The 15,728-nt window shown below is 42.6% G+C and overlaps 1 protein-coding gene across 13 annotated transcripts in view; it reads right to left on the reverse strand.

Moving 5' to 3' along the window:
- PLEKHG1 (pleckstrin homology and RhoGEF domain containing G1) overlaps nucleotides 1-15,728 on the reverse strand; it is a 221,316-nt gene that overhangs the window by 52,306 nt on the left and 153,282 nt on the right. For 11 of the 13 annotated variants that reach the window (XM_027083419.1, XM_027083432.1, XM_027083400.1 and 8 more), the window contains one exon: nucleotides 5,353-5,453. The exons of the other annotated variants lie outside the window; for them this stretch is intronic. In XM_027083419.1, the coding sequence (XP_026939220.1) occupies nucleotides 5,353-5,453 (101 nt within the window). The remainder of the gene's footprint in view (nucleotides 1-5,352; nucleotides 5,454-15,728) is intronic. 13 annotated transcript variants of the gene reach the window in all.

Here is a 15,728-nt window from a genome sequence, read left to right on the forward strand (position 1 = left end):
TTCATCAAGAACTCCTATACAACCCTAAGAAAAAGAAACATCCTGGGACTTCCCTGGTGGTGCAGTGATTAAGACTCCTCACTCCCAATGCAGGGGGCCTGGGTTCTGTCCCCAGTCAGGGAACTAGATCCCACATGCATGCCGCAACTAAGGGTTCACATGCCACAACTAAGGAGCCCACCTGCCGCAACTAAGTGCAACCAAATAAATAAATAGGTATAGGTACTTAAAAAAAGAAAAGAAAAAGAAACATCCTTACAGAAAAATGATCAATGGGTATAAACCAGAAATTCACAGAAGAAATCAAAGTGGCCAAAAAAACAAGAAAAGAGGCTTAGTCTTAACTGCAATTGGCAAAATGCAAGGTAATGTATCCCCCAATGGAATATTATATCACAGTTAAAATAAACAAAGTAGAGCTATAAATCTCAAAAGCAACGTTGAGTGAAAAAAACTTCTAAAAGGTTGACATGATTTGTGCCATGTTTGAAATAAGTTAAAGCATGCTATGTATTTTATTTTTTAAAATTTTTATTTTTTTATTTTTGGCTGTGCTGGGTCTTCATTGCCGTGTGTGGGCTTTCTCTAGTTGCAGCGAGCGGGGGCTACTCTTTCTTGCGGTGCGTGGGCTTCTCATTGCGGTGGCTTCTCTTGTTGCGGAACACGGGCTCTAGGTGCACGGGCTTCAGTAGTTGTGGCACGTGGGCTCAGCAGTTGTGGCTCACAGGCTCTAGAGCGCAGGCTCAGTAGTCGTGGCGCATGGGCTTAGTTGCTCCACGGCATGTGGGATCTTCCCGGACCAGGGATCAAACCCATGTCCCCTGCATTGGCAGGTGGATTCTTAGCCACTGAGCCATCAGGGAAGCCCTGTATTTTAAATAAGTACTTACATACATAGTCATGGCGACAAAGATCATACTTGGGAATGAAACATCAAGTCTTGGATAGCAGTTATAGTTATGGTGGTATTTTGAGCCAGTTTGTACTGGCTTTTCTGAGCCAATTATGTACATCTCTTCCTAATTCCATGTTCAGTGACGTCTTCTTAGTAGCTTTAATCTGCAGTGATGGGTGTGTTTACACCAGAGAAACTGGCAAACACTATAAATCCCAGATTCCCCCTCCCTTGTCCTCACCCTGGAGAACTGGTACACCAGCACATCACTGTGCCATTCTCCACAGAGCGGGATGCAATTGGGAGGGGTCTATCAGGGGACTCAGCATTATTTGTAATGCCTTTATGCTTTCAAGAATCTCTAAAGCAGGGACTTCCCTGGTGACACAGTGGTTAAGAATCCACCTGCCAATGCAGGGGATACGGGTTCGATCCCTGGTCCAGGAAGATCCCACATGATGTGCAGCAACTAAGCCCGTGTGCCACGACTACTGAGCCTGTGCTCTAGAGTCCACGAGCCACAACTACTGAGCCCACGTGCCACAACTACTGAAGCCTGCGTGCTGCGCCTAGAGCCCGTGCTCTGCAACGAGTGAAGCCGCTGCAAAGAAAAGCCCACACACCACAAGGAAGAGTAGCCCCTGCTCGCCGCAACTAGAGAAAGCCCATGCATAGCAATGAAGACCCAAAGCAGCCCTAAATAAATAAATTAAAAAAAAAAGAATTTCTAAAGCAAATATGGCACAAAGGAAGGCCTTGATAGAGCAAGGGTGCTCCATGGGTGTTTATCATAGTACTCTATGCTTTCCTGTATTTTGGGAATATTTCCTAAAAAACAAAATCTAATCAGCTGAATTTTCCAGGCCAAAATAAACCCATTTTCTTTTTGCCCTCTTTAATTCTAGAGTTTTAAATCTTGCTTAGTTGGGCACAATAGTATTATATTATGTTGAGAAACCTGGACCTGAACTAATAACAGAAACTTTAAAATTATTTCAAGCCTTAACCATAGATTTGCCAGATAGCTGTATCTTTGAAATCAACTGAAGCAAGGTATAGAATAGAGGATTCATAAGAGGCATTAACATAAAAAGTCACATCAATACTCTTATTTAATCAAATGTAAGAGCAAAGACATTTGAGCTCTAAATTTAGAGTCCAGATTTAAGAGAAAGGAAATAAAAGTGAATAGGGACAAAACAGTACAGACAATTCCACTGTAAAAGGTAAACAGGAAGATGTTCTTGAAAAGAATTAAAAATAGTAAGAATACCAGTTGAGATTTGACAAAACCAGGTGTGTTCAAAGTAGGCTAGGTTGGATTTCTAGCTCTATGTCCTTGAGCAATGGACTTTCTACACCGATTCCTGTGTCTAATCAATGTGTATATATTTTTGCATCTTATCTACCTCAGAGCTAAGAGGATTAAATGAGACAATGCATGTTCAGGATATATAAAAATGTGATCTACAAAAGGGATAGGCATGAACACGGTCGCATGAATTGTGTCACTACACTGATGCCATGTATATCATCATCCTGACTCAGGTTTATATTCTAGTCACCTCTGACTTCCTCATTCACAGAACACCAAAGAGAGAAGAGAACAGAGAGAGAACCGACTCAGGAATATAAAGATCTTCTCCGTCTTCCAGCTTTTGCAGCCAAGGTCCCTTTTGGTTGACATCGGGGGCTACTTCAGGCTTATCTTTCTTTAAATTAGGAAACACATGAAGATGTAAACGCCGGGGAGTAGAAACCCTTTCCTGGACTATGGCATAAACCAAGACCCGAAAAGCAGGGCTCTACCCTGGCAGGAGGGCATGCCACTGGATGCCTGGGGGTTGCAGTCAGAGAAGCCCAGACTTGCATGAAGTGATAACGCACATAGAGCTGCATGGCCTCGGGCAAGAAGCAAGCCCTAGAGAAGCAGTCATTACAGTCAACTTACAGCCAAACCGCCAGAAGGCTTATGCCAGGGCCTCCCAGCATCTAGGCCTCGTTCCTCTTCCCGGGTTACTGTGCCATTGGTGGGATCTGGGCGGAAAAGCCACTCGGGCTCCTGGATTTTTAACCTCAGCCACTGCTAAATGGAAGCTTGCTCTAATACCAGCATGTTACTAATGGACACACAGACTCTAAATTCCCCAAATTCAATTTTTTTGTTTTGTGGCTGTACCACGTGGCTTGTGGGATCTTAGTTCCCCAACCAGGGATCAAACCCGGGCCCTTGGCAGTGAGGGTGTGGAGTCCTAACCACTGGACTGCCAGGGAATTCCCCCTATTTCAATTTTTTAATGCCCTTTCTCTATTTTCTTATTATTGTGTTTATTTTATCTAGACAGTGTTTCTCAACCATGGCCGCACATTACAAACATCTGAGGACGTTTTACAAAATCCTGATGCCGTGGTCCCACCCTAGACCTAGAAGTTCTAATCAGAACTTCTAGGAGTAGCAGTCATCATATTAAAAACAAAAAACAACCCCCCCCCCCCACCACCACCACACACACGATCCTTCCCAGATGGTTCCAGTGTGCAGCCTGGGTTGAGAACCACTATCCTGGAACGTGCAAATTGGTTTTCAAAGTCTACTGAGTCAGATGAAAAGAGACGTTGCAACACTGGCCTTTTTCATATCCCAGGCTTTCAAAATTAAGGGATGAGTTGATGTAATTCAAACATGTCTCCCAGAGGCCAGGCTTGGGCTAGGTGCTAGGGATCCACATGGAGGTTAGGGATGGCAAAGGAGATGTGGATCCTACCCTCAAGGAGCCCACACACACCAGCTTCAGTGAGCAAAGAGGGGAAGGATTTATAATTTGCGCTATGGCTGAGTCACCCAATGATAGGGCATTGTAGAACTTTACAAGGGGATTTTACTCTAATAAAATCAATGTCATCATCACTGGTTAATATTGTGCTGTTCACTCTGGCATTGAGTGCGGCACATGAAGTACGTCAGCTTACCGAAGCTTCGCAATAACCATGTGAGGTAGATATTCCTATTGTTTCCATTTGTTTCTTTATTCCACAAAAGTTTGGAGGGTCCCACGAGCCAGACTGCTTAAGGCACTTGGGTAGTAACAAAACTGTTAGATCCCTGCCCTCAGGGAGCGTTCTGTGAGTGGGGGTGGGGAGGAAGGAAACAACAGACATAAAAGTCAATCACAGAGTATGTTAGAAATTGCTAAAAGCCAGGAGAAAAAGAAAAAGTAAGCAGGTAAGGTGTGTGCTTAGGTGCCGGGTTAACATCATTGAGAGAGGAAGTTTTGAGCAAAGACTTGAAATGAGGAAGTTAGGTACATTCTACAGATCTTTCTCGAATTATGATGGGGTTATGCCCCAGTAAACCCACTGTAGGTTGAAAATGTCATAACTTGGAAATGCATTAAAATACACTTAATCTACCAAACACGAAAGCTGAGCTTCGCCTACCTTAAACGTGTTCAGAACACTTACATTAGCCTACAGTTGGGCAAAATCATTGAACACAAAGCCTCTTTCATACCAAAGTGCTGAATATCTCATGCAATTTACTGAATACGGTATTGAAAGTAAAAAACAAAAAGGTTGTAAGTGTATTGGTGTTTACCCTCGTGATGGCGTGCCAGACTGGAAGCTGCGGCTCACTGCCCGGGAAAAAATCAAAATTCAAAATCTGAAGTACAGTTTCTACCGAGCACGTCTTGCTTTCACACCATCGTACAGTCAGTCAAATCATGAGGTGAACCATCATAAGTCGGGGACCATCTGTATTCTGTTTAAAATTCCCCAAAGAATATATACATGGCTCAGCGGGCATGCAAACCCAGAGATGTTGGAAACCAGTCTATGCTCTTTACCTGCCTACTACCTGGTCTTCCAAGAAGTACCACAATACCTTATAAGAACTGATTTGCCTGCCCCATCCCCTTCGGCTCCCCGTCTGCCTTGTTTACTATGATGCTTTTCTAAGCCCACTGCCTGCTACACAGCAGGTACTCAATAAACGTTTGAATTAAATTAAGCATTGTAAATTTTAACTATTAATTAATCTGAATTCATATCTGTTATGATTAAAGTATTTATTGTGTGTTTACTCCCTCCTGCCCATTCCCTAGGCAGAAGAAAACTTTCAGAAAATCCAGCGGAGGTGGGGTTGCTGGAGACCAAGCCAGCGTATATTTTTGGATGCCCTGTTCAAGTTCTATTGTGGAAGAAAGATGCCTCTGCTCTGTCAGGGTGAATAGGTCTCTTCTCTGAGCCAGGAGGACGGAGCGGGATGGGATTTTGGATAAATGTGAGACTCATATACAAACAAGGATGTTTCCAGGTAGAAGATTTCACAGCATGATAGGCCACAAAAATCTATGAAGTCAAATCAGGGATTTCAAGTAAGTTTTCTTAGGCCACATTCATTTGAGAAAAATCCGTAATGTTCTTATGTGAGAACCATCTTTTGAGGATTAGCTTACCTATTAAAGTGGTAGATATCCCGTATGTTTCCAAAAAGGGCTGATCTTTCTTCCGCCCCCAGAGGAAGTTTCATTTGGTCCCTGATGCACTCAAGGTAATCCTGTGGAATCAATGAGAAGAATGTCTTAAACACTCCTGTCCTTTTTCAAGTCGTCTTTAGTTATGCATGAGGAATCTCTCATATCCGTTACAAGTAATTATTATACTAATGTGCTCATTAACTCTACCGTGAGAAGGCAGAATCTCTCTTTTATTAATAATGAAATACTTCCCTACGTATAGAACAGGGAGTTTGAGCAAGGAGAAAGAGTGTATGTACATGGACATACCTACGCCCAAAATGTACTAGTGCATCCCTAGATGCATAACATAATGACCACAGTTACTGATAGAGTCAGAGTTTTGGCATACAACATTGCCTGCTGTCTCCTTGACTGATTTATGTGATAAAAAGAGACTCTAAAATTCATACAGTGGGAAACCAGAAATAAAAATTCTGAAATTTGGGAATTCCCTGGCAGTCCAGTGGTTAGGATGCAGCGCTTTCATTGCCATGGCCTGGGTTCAATCCCTGGTCATGGAACTAAAATCCTACAAGCCATGTGGTATAGCAAAAAAAAAAAAATTCTGAAATGTGATACAGTTGTTTTAAACATAACCTTTTAAGTCAGAAAGCTATCAGCTGCTAAAGTCTAGAACTAAATTATCCTCAAATACCAGATTATTAAAAAAACTTTTTAAAATAAAATAAGCATGTCACTCACTTATACTATCCAATAGGCCATGTAAAGAAGCCACAGTCAGCTTGAAAGGATTTTATATATTTTAACATGGAAACAGCTCCCCATGGAGCTAACGTGGGCTCAGACCCACAGTGGGTTAAATGGACGTGGCTTAGAAGCTATTTGAACTGCTGAGAGAGGGGAAATCTGCTCTCCACGCTGTGTGCTGAGTCCATAACTGAGTGTCCCCCTTCCCCCAGCCAGGCTTGAAAAGAGAACTCTGTAGGAGGCAAGAAAACAATAAAGAAAAAAGTGAAAACAGCTGAAATAACGTAAAATCAAAAATAAATACAGTTCTCCGCCCTGGGCTGAACAATGCAGTATGGCTCTCCACCAAACGTCACCCAGGGATCTGCAGCACTGGGGAAGTCACCCTGGGAAAAGTCAGCCAGACCGTGAAAATCCCAGCACTCAACCACATTCCGATGGCCAATCGCAAACACAATACTGTTTCAGCGCAACTAGTGAAACGAGAAGCTGAAATGTAAGAACCATCAGATAATTGTTGCTTTTGTCTTTTAATAAGCCACAGCCACCCTCTCATGCCCTTCATGTTCCTCAAATGAAAAACAGGCCAGGCTTCGTCAGGAACTGTCTCCGTAGCATGGTTCACAGACTGCGGCATATAACTTACCATTCTGGTTCTTTATTGCTAAAATCATGGTCATGCAGGAACCAATGTTCATAAGCCTTTTTATGTTTTAACAAGGTTGGTGGTAACATCTTTTCTTCTTCAGAAAGTGGTCATCTCAATAAGAAATTAGACTCTCAAGGTTTAAGTGTAATTGTCATTAAAAACCCACAAGAGCAAGACCCAGCCTCCTTACTTTTATGAGCGGAACCGTCATAAGGAGCTTATGGTCTGTATAGGCTGTAGAGATAACGCCCAAATAAGAAATGCTAAAGAAGGCTAGAATTGAAGAGTGCATTTTGAACAAGTATAAATCTAACTTAGGCTTCCTCAAAAAAAAAAAAAAATGTATTCCTTGATAGTTTCATAAAATTACACGTGGCACAAAGAGATGGGCTAATATTTATCTGCATTGAATGCTTATATTTGATAGTTGTTTAATACTTTGATCAACATTTAAAAAGGACACGTCACATGCAAAATTAAGAAGGTAAAACAAAGGTTATAGATGAATACGAAATCGAAAAGTGAAACAGAAGGATATTGGCAGGCGTGATCCACACCGAACAGCAGTGAGAAGATTGGGACATAGATGACGCATACATTCCAGACTCACCTGGCCGGCCGCAAGGGGGTTTAAGGAGAAAAGGAAGAATCCTTTTTCTCACTTCAAATGCAAAGCTGGTTCATTTTGCAGAAACCTGATACTAAATTCTTCATGTCATGGAAAGACTGAGTTAAGGGGGTTGAAGAATTTCATCTGGGGTGAGACACAAAGAACCATGGCCCACTTCCAACAGAGGATGGCCCATCTCCAAATGAGTTTCAAAACCCCAGAGTCCGTGGTAGAGGAACTAGATTTTAAACGCTGCTTGTTTTCTGAAATCGTTGAGAAAATAGATCGTTAGGAGTCCAGATTTTTGCAGGCCACTCTAGAAAACAGATCAAAGCCATATGGCCACAACGTGTTCCCCCTCTGATCATAACTAAGTCTTTTAAATATGATACTTTAACCCTAAACCAGTTACTGAAAACTACTGTAGCATGCACTGCATTAGCAGCTGTAATTATCTGAAGCCAAAATGAGAGGTTTGAAGCTCAGTGATAATAGTTCATTCTGTGCTCAAATGACAGAGGAAAGACACCAATGAAATTTATTAGAGCCTGTCACGCTGCTTTTTAATTTTATTGGCTTGATGTCAGCACCTATGGTTACCCTACAGTTAACAATGAAAGATAAATTTAAAACTTTTGCGCCGAAAACAATTATTCTCCAAGAGGATCAAAGAATTCACTCAATTTTGAGAAGGGTAGGGGGGAGATACAAAAAACAGCGTTACACCATTTGAAAAAATTTTTACTATACTACTATAAATTTTACCTAAAGTATTTTTCTCATCAACACCTCCACCACTGTAAGATTTGTACACGTGTGCCCTCTTTTCGATAACTTTTTCATTCCTGTGATGTCTGTTATTGAAAATATCCAAGTAAAGTTGAACTCGGTGCTATTTGAAGTATAATAAATGGACAGGAGCCAGTTTGCAAACTGTTACTGATCTACAAGATAGATAAGTGCAGAACTTGAGAGAAAGTATGTAGAAACTTTTATAGCATTTTGACAGAATGATATTTGTTGAATCTAATGATAAATTTGGGCTTGTATTTTGCATGTCTGATATCTTCTATTTGGTTTTTCTAGTAATTCATTTTTTGTGGTGTTTTACAAAAGCGTCAGTGTGTGGCCAATAGGAAAACACACACACACGCGTGCTTGTCCCTCATCACAGATAGTTTGAGAAGGTCTGGTCTAGACAACAGTCCAGCAGAGATGCTGGAGAAAGGATGCTTCCAGAACTGGGACAGAATTCAAACTCAATGCCCTCGGTAGCTCGCTTTATTTCTTTAAGATGCCCTGAACGAATTAAGCTAATACCCCCGTGCCTGTCTCCCTTTTTTCCTCTAAAATAACGTTTAAAATTGTAATCTGTTTAACATGAAAATGAAGATAAACCACAAGAAGAGAAAAGATTTATTTAGATCGGTACTTAATACTTTTTCTACCCTATATCCTTCTTGAAGATACATTGTAGAAACAAAATGAAGAAAATGTCCTGTTCTTAAGTCCTCTTGCTCAGGTTTCAAAATTCTATCTCTTTGGCTTCCTTTTTTTGGTCTAGTTTTTGTGTTAGCACTTCCAAATTCTAAGCCCTTTGTTATAACTCCTGTGTAAGATTTTTGGTCTTTATTTTGGAGGATGCATCTTCTTCGGTTTCTCCAACTCATCCACCTTTACTAGAAAGTAATCATTTGTATATACAAAACCTGTCTCCAAATTTCATGTATTACATTGGGATGCTGTTGATACTACAATAACTTACATTTGTGTGTCAATTTACAGTTTAAAAAGCACATTCACATTTATTCATACAAACCCTCCTTCCCTCCTCTTTTTGAGGTCATAAGAATGCATGCCAAGTTCTGTTTTACAAGCTAGGAATTAAATAAAATGAATAAAACATGATCCCTTCCCCCAAGGAGTTCCCTGTGTAGTTGAAAGACAAGTATAAACAAATAAGTACACTACAGTGTTTAGGCAGCATGACTGGTAAATATTCAGCACATGGGAGAAGGCAGAGGAGGAAGTGGGCAATTCCAGGTCACGGAGAAGTCTTCTAGAGAAGGTGATGGTGCAGTTGAATCTTTAAGGATGACCAGGGGTTAGAACAGAGAGAAACTAGGAGACACAACACCCAGGAAGATTGAAAAGAGTAAAGGGGCACATGGTAACGAAATGCAGGGTGCAGTCAGGACACTAAAAGGAGCTGAGGGGCTTCCCTGGTGGTCCACTGGTTAAGACTCCACGCTTCCAGTGCAGGGGGCTTGGGTTTGATCCCTGGTCGGGGAACTAAGATCCCACGTGCCACATGGCGTGGCCAATAAAATAAAACAAAATAAAATAAAATAAAAGGAGCTGAGATGGGCTGAGGAAGCAGGACATGCGCATGTACGCAGACCCTGGAGTGGGGCTGCAAAGTGAGAGAGGTTACAGTCAGAAGAGGATTGAGCACGGAGAACCTTCTGTGCTCTTAGGTGGAGGCAGCCACCGACAGATGCCATGAGACCAAAGATCATCCCAGCATCAGAAAATAGAACATTAGCTATAAAACTGCCAGTTTGGAGGCCAGTTAGACCCGGACAGCAGTGCAGGTAAGACCGGAGCCAGTCCTCCACAAGTTCCACAGACTGGAGCTGTATTTACTTAGATGTGGAGACCGGGAGAAAGGGGCCAGTCAAAGCAGACAGCTTTCAGGAGAAGGGAGTCTCTTCTCTCACCTTCAGCTCCGAGGAGGAAGGTGCTGCTCTCCCGGCTCTCAGCAAGGACACTGCCAGCGTCTCGTCTCCTTGTCCCGTTGGCTGCAGCTTGGAGAGAGCTGGGGGCTCCCTCCGGGGAGACGTCTCCACCAGCTTTCATCCTCCCGAGTTTCTTTCCCAGGTGGCTGGTGAGGGAAAGCTAACCCGCAGAGGCCTTGGCAGGGCGGTTCTCGGCCTTTCCAGCTGACTGAGACCTGCACTGGACTGCCTCACACCCACATCAAACGCTTGAAGACATCTCTGGGGGTTCATGGTAAAAAGGAGACAAGGCATATCTTTTGGCCTCGCGCATCCACATGGTAGGTCTTCATGTGGCTCACGGTTGCTCATTCTGCTCTTGTTAGAGAAGCTTGGAGAAGAATTACGAGTTTCATTTTGCAGCTGTCGCCTTCTGCACAAAGGCTGCCCTTCAGGAGCATCAGAGGGACACGATGGGTTCACAGTCACAGGGCCCTGCCCGCATCCCCACTCACGCACTTTCCCTCCGCGTCCCCGAGGGAACTGAAGAGATGAGGGTGGTGGTCTGCAGGTAAAGACAGCGCCTTGGTCTTGGACATGCGAAGATGAGGTGGACTGTGGGACACCCCCAAGGAGGGGTTTGCCGGGCACAGGATTTGGGAAGAAAAACTGAGTGGTCTGTTGAGAGAGCCCTTTGTGCAACTCTGGGCCCCATCTTATGCAGCAGTGACAGGAGCACGGGGCCCAAATGTCCTCGCACCTTCAGGGCCCAGGGGCACGTCCAGTCCTGGCCACGAGAAGGCGGTTTCAGGCTATCTCAGCGCTAGCAAACTGCAACCTCGGAGGGTCAGCAGGTCATGCCACCTCCAGAGAGTCTCCCATGTTGCAGTGAGAACACCAAAGATCCCTTGTGGAGGAGAGTAGCAAGGCAGATTGAGAGCCGCGAGGCCTCGGGCAGCACAGAACCCTGGCCCACACTGATGGGAGGTCATATCCCTAAGTGGGAGCACAGAGCCCGACGTGTGCTTCCCACCTTGTTCAGAAACAGTCTCAGGAAAACCCAGGGGATAATGGAGTCCCAAATCCAGTGACGAGAGAGAACTGCAGACTGATTTGGAAGTGGGGTAATAGATGGGCATATATTTTGAGACGTTGGGATGTAAAGGAAGGAGAGTGGTGGGGCAGCAACCGGAAGACATGGAGGATCAGGGAGGATCAATCGATCGATGTGTCCATCCATCCATGCATCTATCCATCCATCCATCTCTCCATGCATGCAACCACCCATCTATGCATGGAGAGCTGGCAACGGTGAACACAGAGGGAGACAGAAGGTGACTGTAAGAGCCAAGGTGAAGGGACGAGGCGAAAGGTGGAGGACAGGAAGATGAGCAACTCTCTTGGGAAGTCTGGGTGGAGAGCACCGTCTATGTGACCAAGCTGACACTGGTCAGCTTCATCTGATGCTGTAGGAAACAAAATTCTAACAAGTCAGAGCATATGAAATAAAAAGTTTCCTATTCCTTCTCAAGGGCCTTCCCTCTCTGCCCAGATGTCACTTTCCAGAGGTAGCTCTGGTTGATGCAGTGTGCCAGATGTAGAGAACAAACTTATGGTTACCGTGGGGGGAAGAGGGGGTGAGATGACTTGGGAGATTGGGACTGACGTACATACACTACTATGTATAAAATAGATAACTAACGAGAACCTGCTGTATAGCGCAGGGAACTCTACTCAGTGCTCTGTGGTGACCTAAATGGGAAGGAAATCTAAAGAAGAGCGGGTATACGTATATGTATAGCTGATTCACTTTGCTGCACGGCAGAAACTAACACAACATTGTAAAGCAACGATACTTCAAGAAAAATTAATAAAAAAAAATAAAGATGCAGTGTGCATGCTTCTGGGTCAGGTTCTGGGGCATAATTATATCTATAAAACATGAGATTTTATGCTCGATTCACAACTTTGTTTTTCCATTCAGTGTATGTAAATACACAGAACTCCTATACGTAAACATAGTTCATCATAACGGCTACATTGTATCCCATTCAATAGCTTTATTAAAATGTACCTCATTATTACAATAAAGATTTCGGCGGGGCAGGGGTGGGCACAGGCCTATGTGCTGGGAACTGTGGGAAGGGGCGCTCAGAAATGAGTAAGATAAGACCCCCAACCCTCTAGGTGCTCACAAGAAAGAAACAAATCACAGGATAACAATTTAAGTGTTATTTACAAAGGGCTGTGAGAATATAGAAGAATCCATTTTCAAATGAAAGAAACTTTTTATCTTTCTTCCAAATAAACCACGAAACAGGGCTTACACTAAAATCTCCTGCTGTAGCCTGCACATAAAGCATCAGAAGTCTAGTCTTCACGTTAATCTCTTTTCTGCCTCTATTGACATCCATGGGGGAGGAAGATATAGCCAAAGAAATGAGACTGGGGGTCTCTGGCCACCCCATCAGGCTGGGAACAAAAGCTCTTATTGTGGGAACAATGCTGTCCCTGAGTCTATATAACGTAGCTCCCTCCACCCCCAACACAGAGAACTGTGCTGAAAATACAATATAGCATCAACAGGACGAACCTTTCTGCCAATACTGTTGCAGAGAATGGAGGAGGGCAAGAGAAAGAAGGGGGAAGGGGGAAAAGAGAAGAGAAAAAGAAGAGGAAGGAAATGAGGCAGGAAGAGAAACAGGGAAGAAAGCGTGAAAGGGAAGAAAAAAGAGAAGGAGAGAGACCCACACACGCAAGCACAGGAATGAAACCCAAATTAATTTCAAGTTGAAAGCAGCTTCTGCTGCTGATATGATATCAGTTCTTATTCAGAGTTTTCCTAACCGATGGTATAGAGGCTGATCTTAATTGGCCATATATGGAAGTCAGTATTAATGCTCTGAGATATTTGAGTAAAAGAATAATAAAAAACAGGGAGGTTTCAGCCTCATTTACCTTCTATAATAGTTTCAGTACCTAAGACATCAGTAAAAAATGCTGAGAATGGCCTTCTGGCTAAGCTGTGACAAATGACACTTGTGCCAGCTCAGTTCCCTCTATTGTTTCACTTCTTCCTCCTGAAAGAAGGAGGGGTAGGAGGTGCCCCCTGGGGAGGAGACGGGACAGCTGGACCTGGAAAGGGGGAGGGTCGGGTAGTTCGTCCCAGAAAGGGAAACTTGGGGGAGGGGGTGGGGGACAGGAGTTCTGTTAAAAACTGCAGTACTGAGTAGAAAAAGCAAACATCGGGGAATATTTGTTTGGTTTTCACCTAAAACTAAAAGCAGAAAATATTTATGAACCGGTAGTTAACAGTAATCTAATGATATAAGCAAGATATTAAGAAACAGGACTAGCATTCATATATTAAAGTCCTTACAGTGACTAGTTGCCCATCTTTTACTACACTTCCGACAACCATTATAAAAATCATTGTCTTTACTTCATATTGATATCAGGAGGAAGAATTTGACACACATAAATAAACCTAAAAATGTCATAATAATTAAGAAGCTGGGTACAAATATAACACTGAAATGAATCTCTTCCATTACCCTTAGTTATAACAAATAGAAAAGTTCGTCTCTTCTGTAAGAACAGCAAAAAAACCTTCATTTTCTATTGCTTTGTTAAATTGCTTATTTAAATATTTATTTAAAAATTGTGCTTAGGGTTTTCAAATTACATCGACAATGTTCTCATATGCAAAAGCTCTTCTTAAAATAAGAGAGGTGGACACACACCCATGAAGAGGTGCTGCTGTATACTGAAATATCTTTCCATACTTATTTGAAACCTACCATTACTTTTTTCTCTGTACTCTTTAATCCGATCACCATTTCTAGCTACCAAAAAAGGAGGAAAGCATTTCTGGGATAATCTATGTGCTTACTGAATGTGAATAAATATAAAATATGTTTAAAATCTTCAAAATGGGCAACCAGAGAGTTTTCCAGGCTGCCTGCAGTAAAGCATGGCACCAGAGTCCTAGCGGGCGTTGACAAGATAGGGAAGGAAGTTTATTAACCACTCCCCTGAGCCCTTTTTTCTGACTCTTGTTAAGTTCTCCTCCTCACTGGGTTAACTTTACTTAGCATATACTCCCTTTTTACTCTCCAGGTCCTGAGCCAGGTAAGGAAGCAGACAGATACAATTAGATGTGGCTATAATCCTTCAGGAAGAAAAATGAAGAAAAGGCTGATGAGGTAGCAGAGGGATTATGTCCTGGCAAATCTTTAAGTACTGAAAATAAGAAACCGATTCATCTCGAGACTTCCCTGGTGGTCCAGTGGCTAAGACTCCACGCTCCCAGTGCAGGGGACCCAGATTCGATCCCTGGTCAGGGAACTAGATCCCACGTGCTGCAACTAAGAGTTCGCAGGCCGCAACTGAAGATCCCACGTGCCATAACTAAGACCTGAGGCAGCCAAATAAATAAATAAATATTAAAAAAAAAAAAAGAAAGAAACTGATTCATCTCAATTATAATCTCCACACTGCTGGTGTAATTTTAAACACAGTAATTATGAAAAATTAAATAAAGCCCAAGGGCTTTTGTATATGGGAAGGAAAATAAAAGATCAGTAAAATAAATTTACATTATTAAATCACCTGAGGTTTAACTCCTCCTCACTGCTATTTACTACTACTACTATTATTATCATTATCATTATTGTTATTACTATTAGTATAAGGTTTGGTGATAGGTACTGAGCTCACTACTTTACATGCATTATCTCACTTAATCTTCACAGCAACGCCAGGAGGTGAGTCCCATTGTTAATCCCATTTTATTGGAAGCTTAGAAATGTTCAATTGCTCCCCAAGGTCACACAGGGTGTGCATGACTTACTTGCATTCAAACCAGGACCAGAGTAGAGGTCTGCTGCTGACTTTGGGACGAAATGTGGTTTTTATTAGGTATGAGTTAGGAACCTACCATACCTCACCTGAGGACTCTCAATTCTAGAGCATCAGACATCTGGAAATAAGGACACCAAATAATGGCCCATTAAAACAGATACAGTCAGTGTTGCCACATACACATGACCAGTTAGTGTATGCTTGACCTAACGATGAATGGGACAGTAATTAACTATATGACTTATTTAATGAGTTGGAATACTTTCTAGTCTCTTATTGAGACAGGAACTGTGATATAGGTAATTCTCATAGCAATTGGTCTATATACAGTAGGTGCAATTTATGCTAATTTACTTGGGACCCTGAAACATATAAAAGTTTCAACCAGGCCCCCAAGGCAGGGGCTACCTGGACAACGTTAAATAGAAAGAGGAAAAAGCTGAAAGACATCATTCGACTTCCCATCTACTGAGTCACACACATTGATGATGACCCTCAAGGTCAAGCTATTCTACTTGAAAATTGCAATACAACGAGGCTGGATATATTAAAATCAAGAACCTACACAGGGACCGATCTCTTTATGGGCAGTTTTTCAACGAGCATGAATGTGATTATCCTCTGGCGGCATTAGGTAATCCATTTCCCTATGGAAATGCATAGGGGAAACGGTTCCGTTCATTGTATCGAAAACAATGAGCAGCCCTAAGGACATATCTTATTGCTTCTCTGGCTATACTGCTGTTGATCTCATTACAGCACAGTC

This window comes from Aethalodelphis obliquidens, unplaced genomic scaffold, assembly GCF_003676395.1.
Source record: "Aethalodelphis obliquidens isolate GAN/ISIS:26980383/991018 unplaced genomic scaffold, ASM367639v1 scaffold3, whole genome shotgun sequence".
Lineage (NCBI taxonomy): Eukaryota > Metazoa > Chordata > Mammalia > Artiodactyla > Delphinidae > Aethalodelphis > Aethalodelphis obliquidens.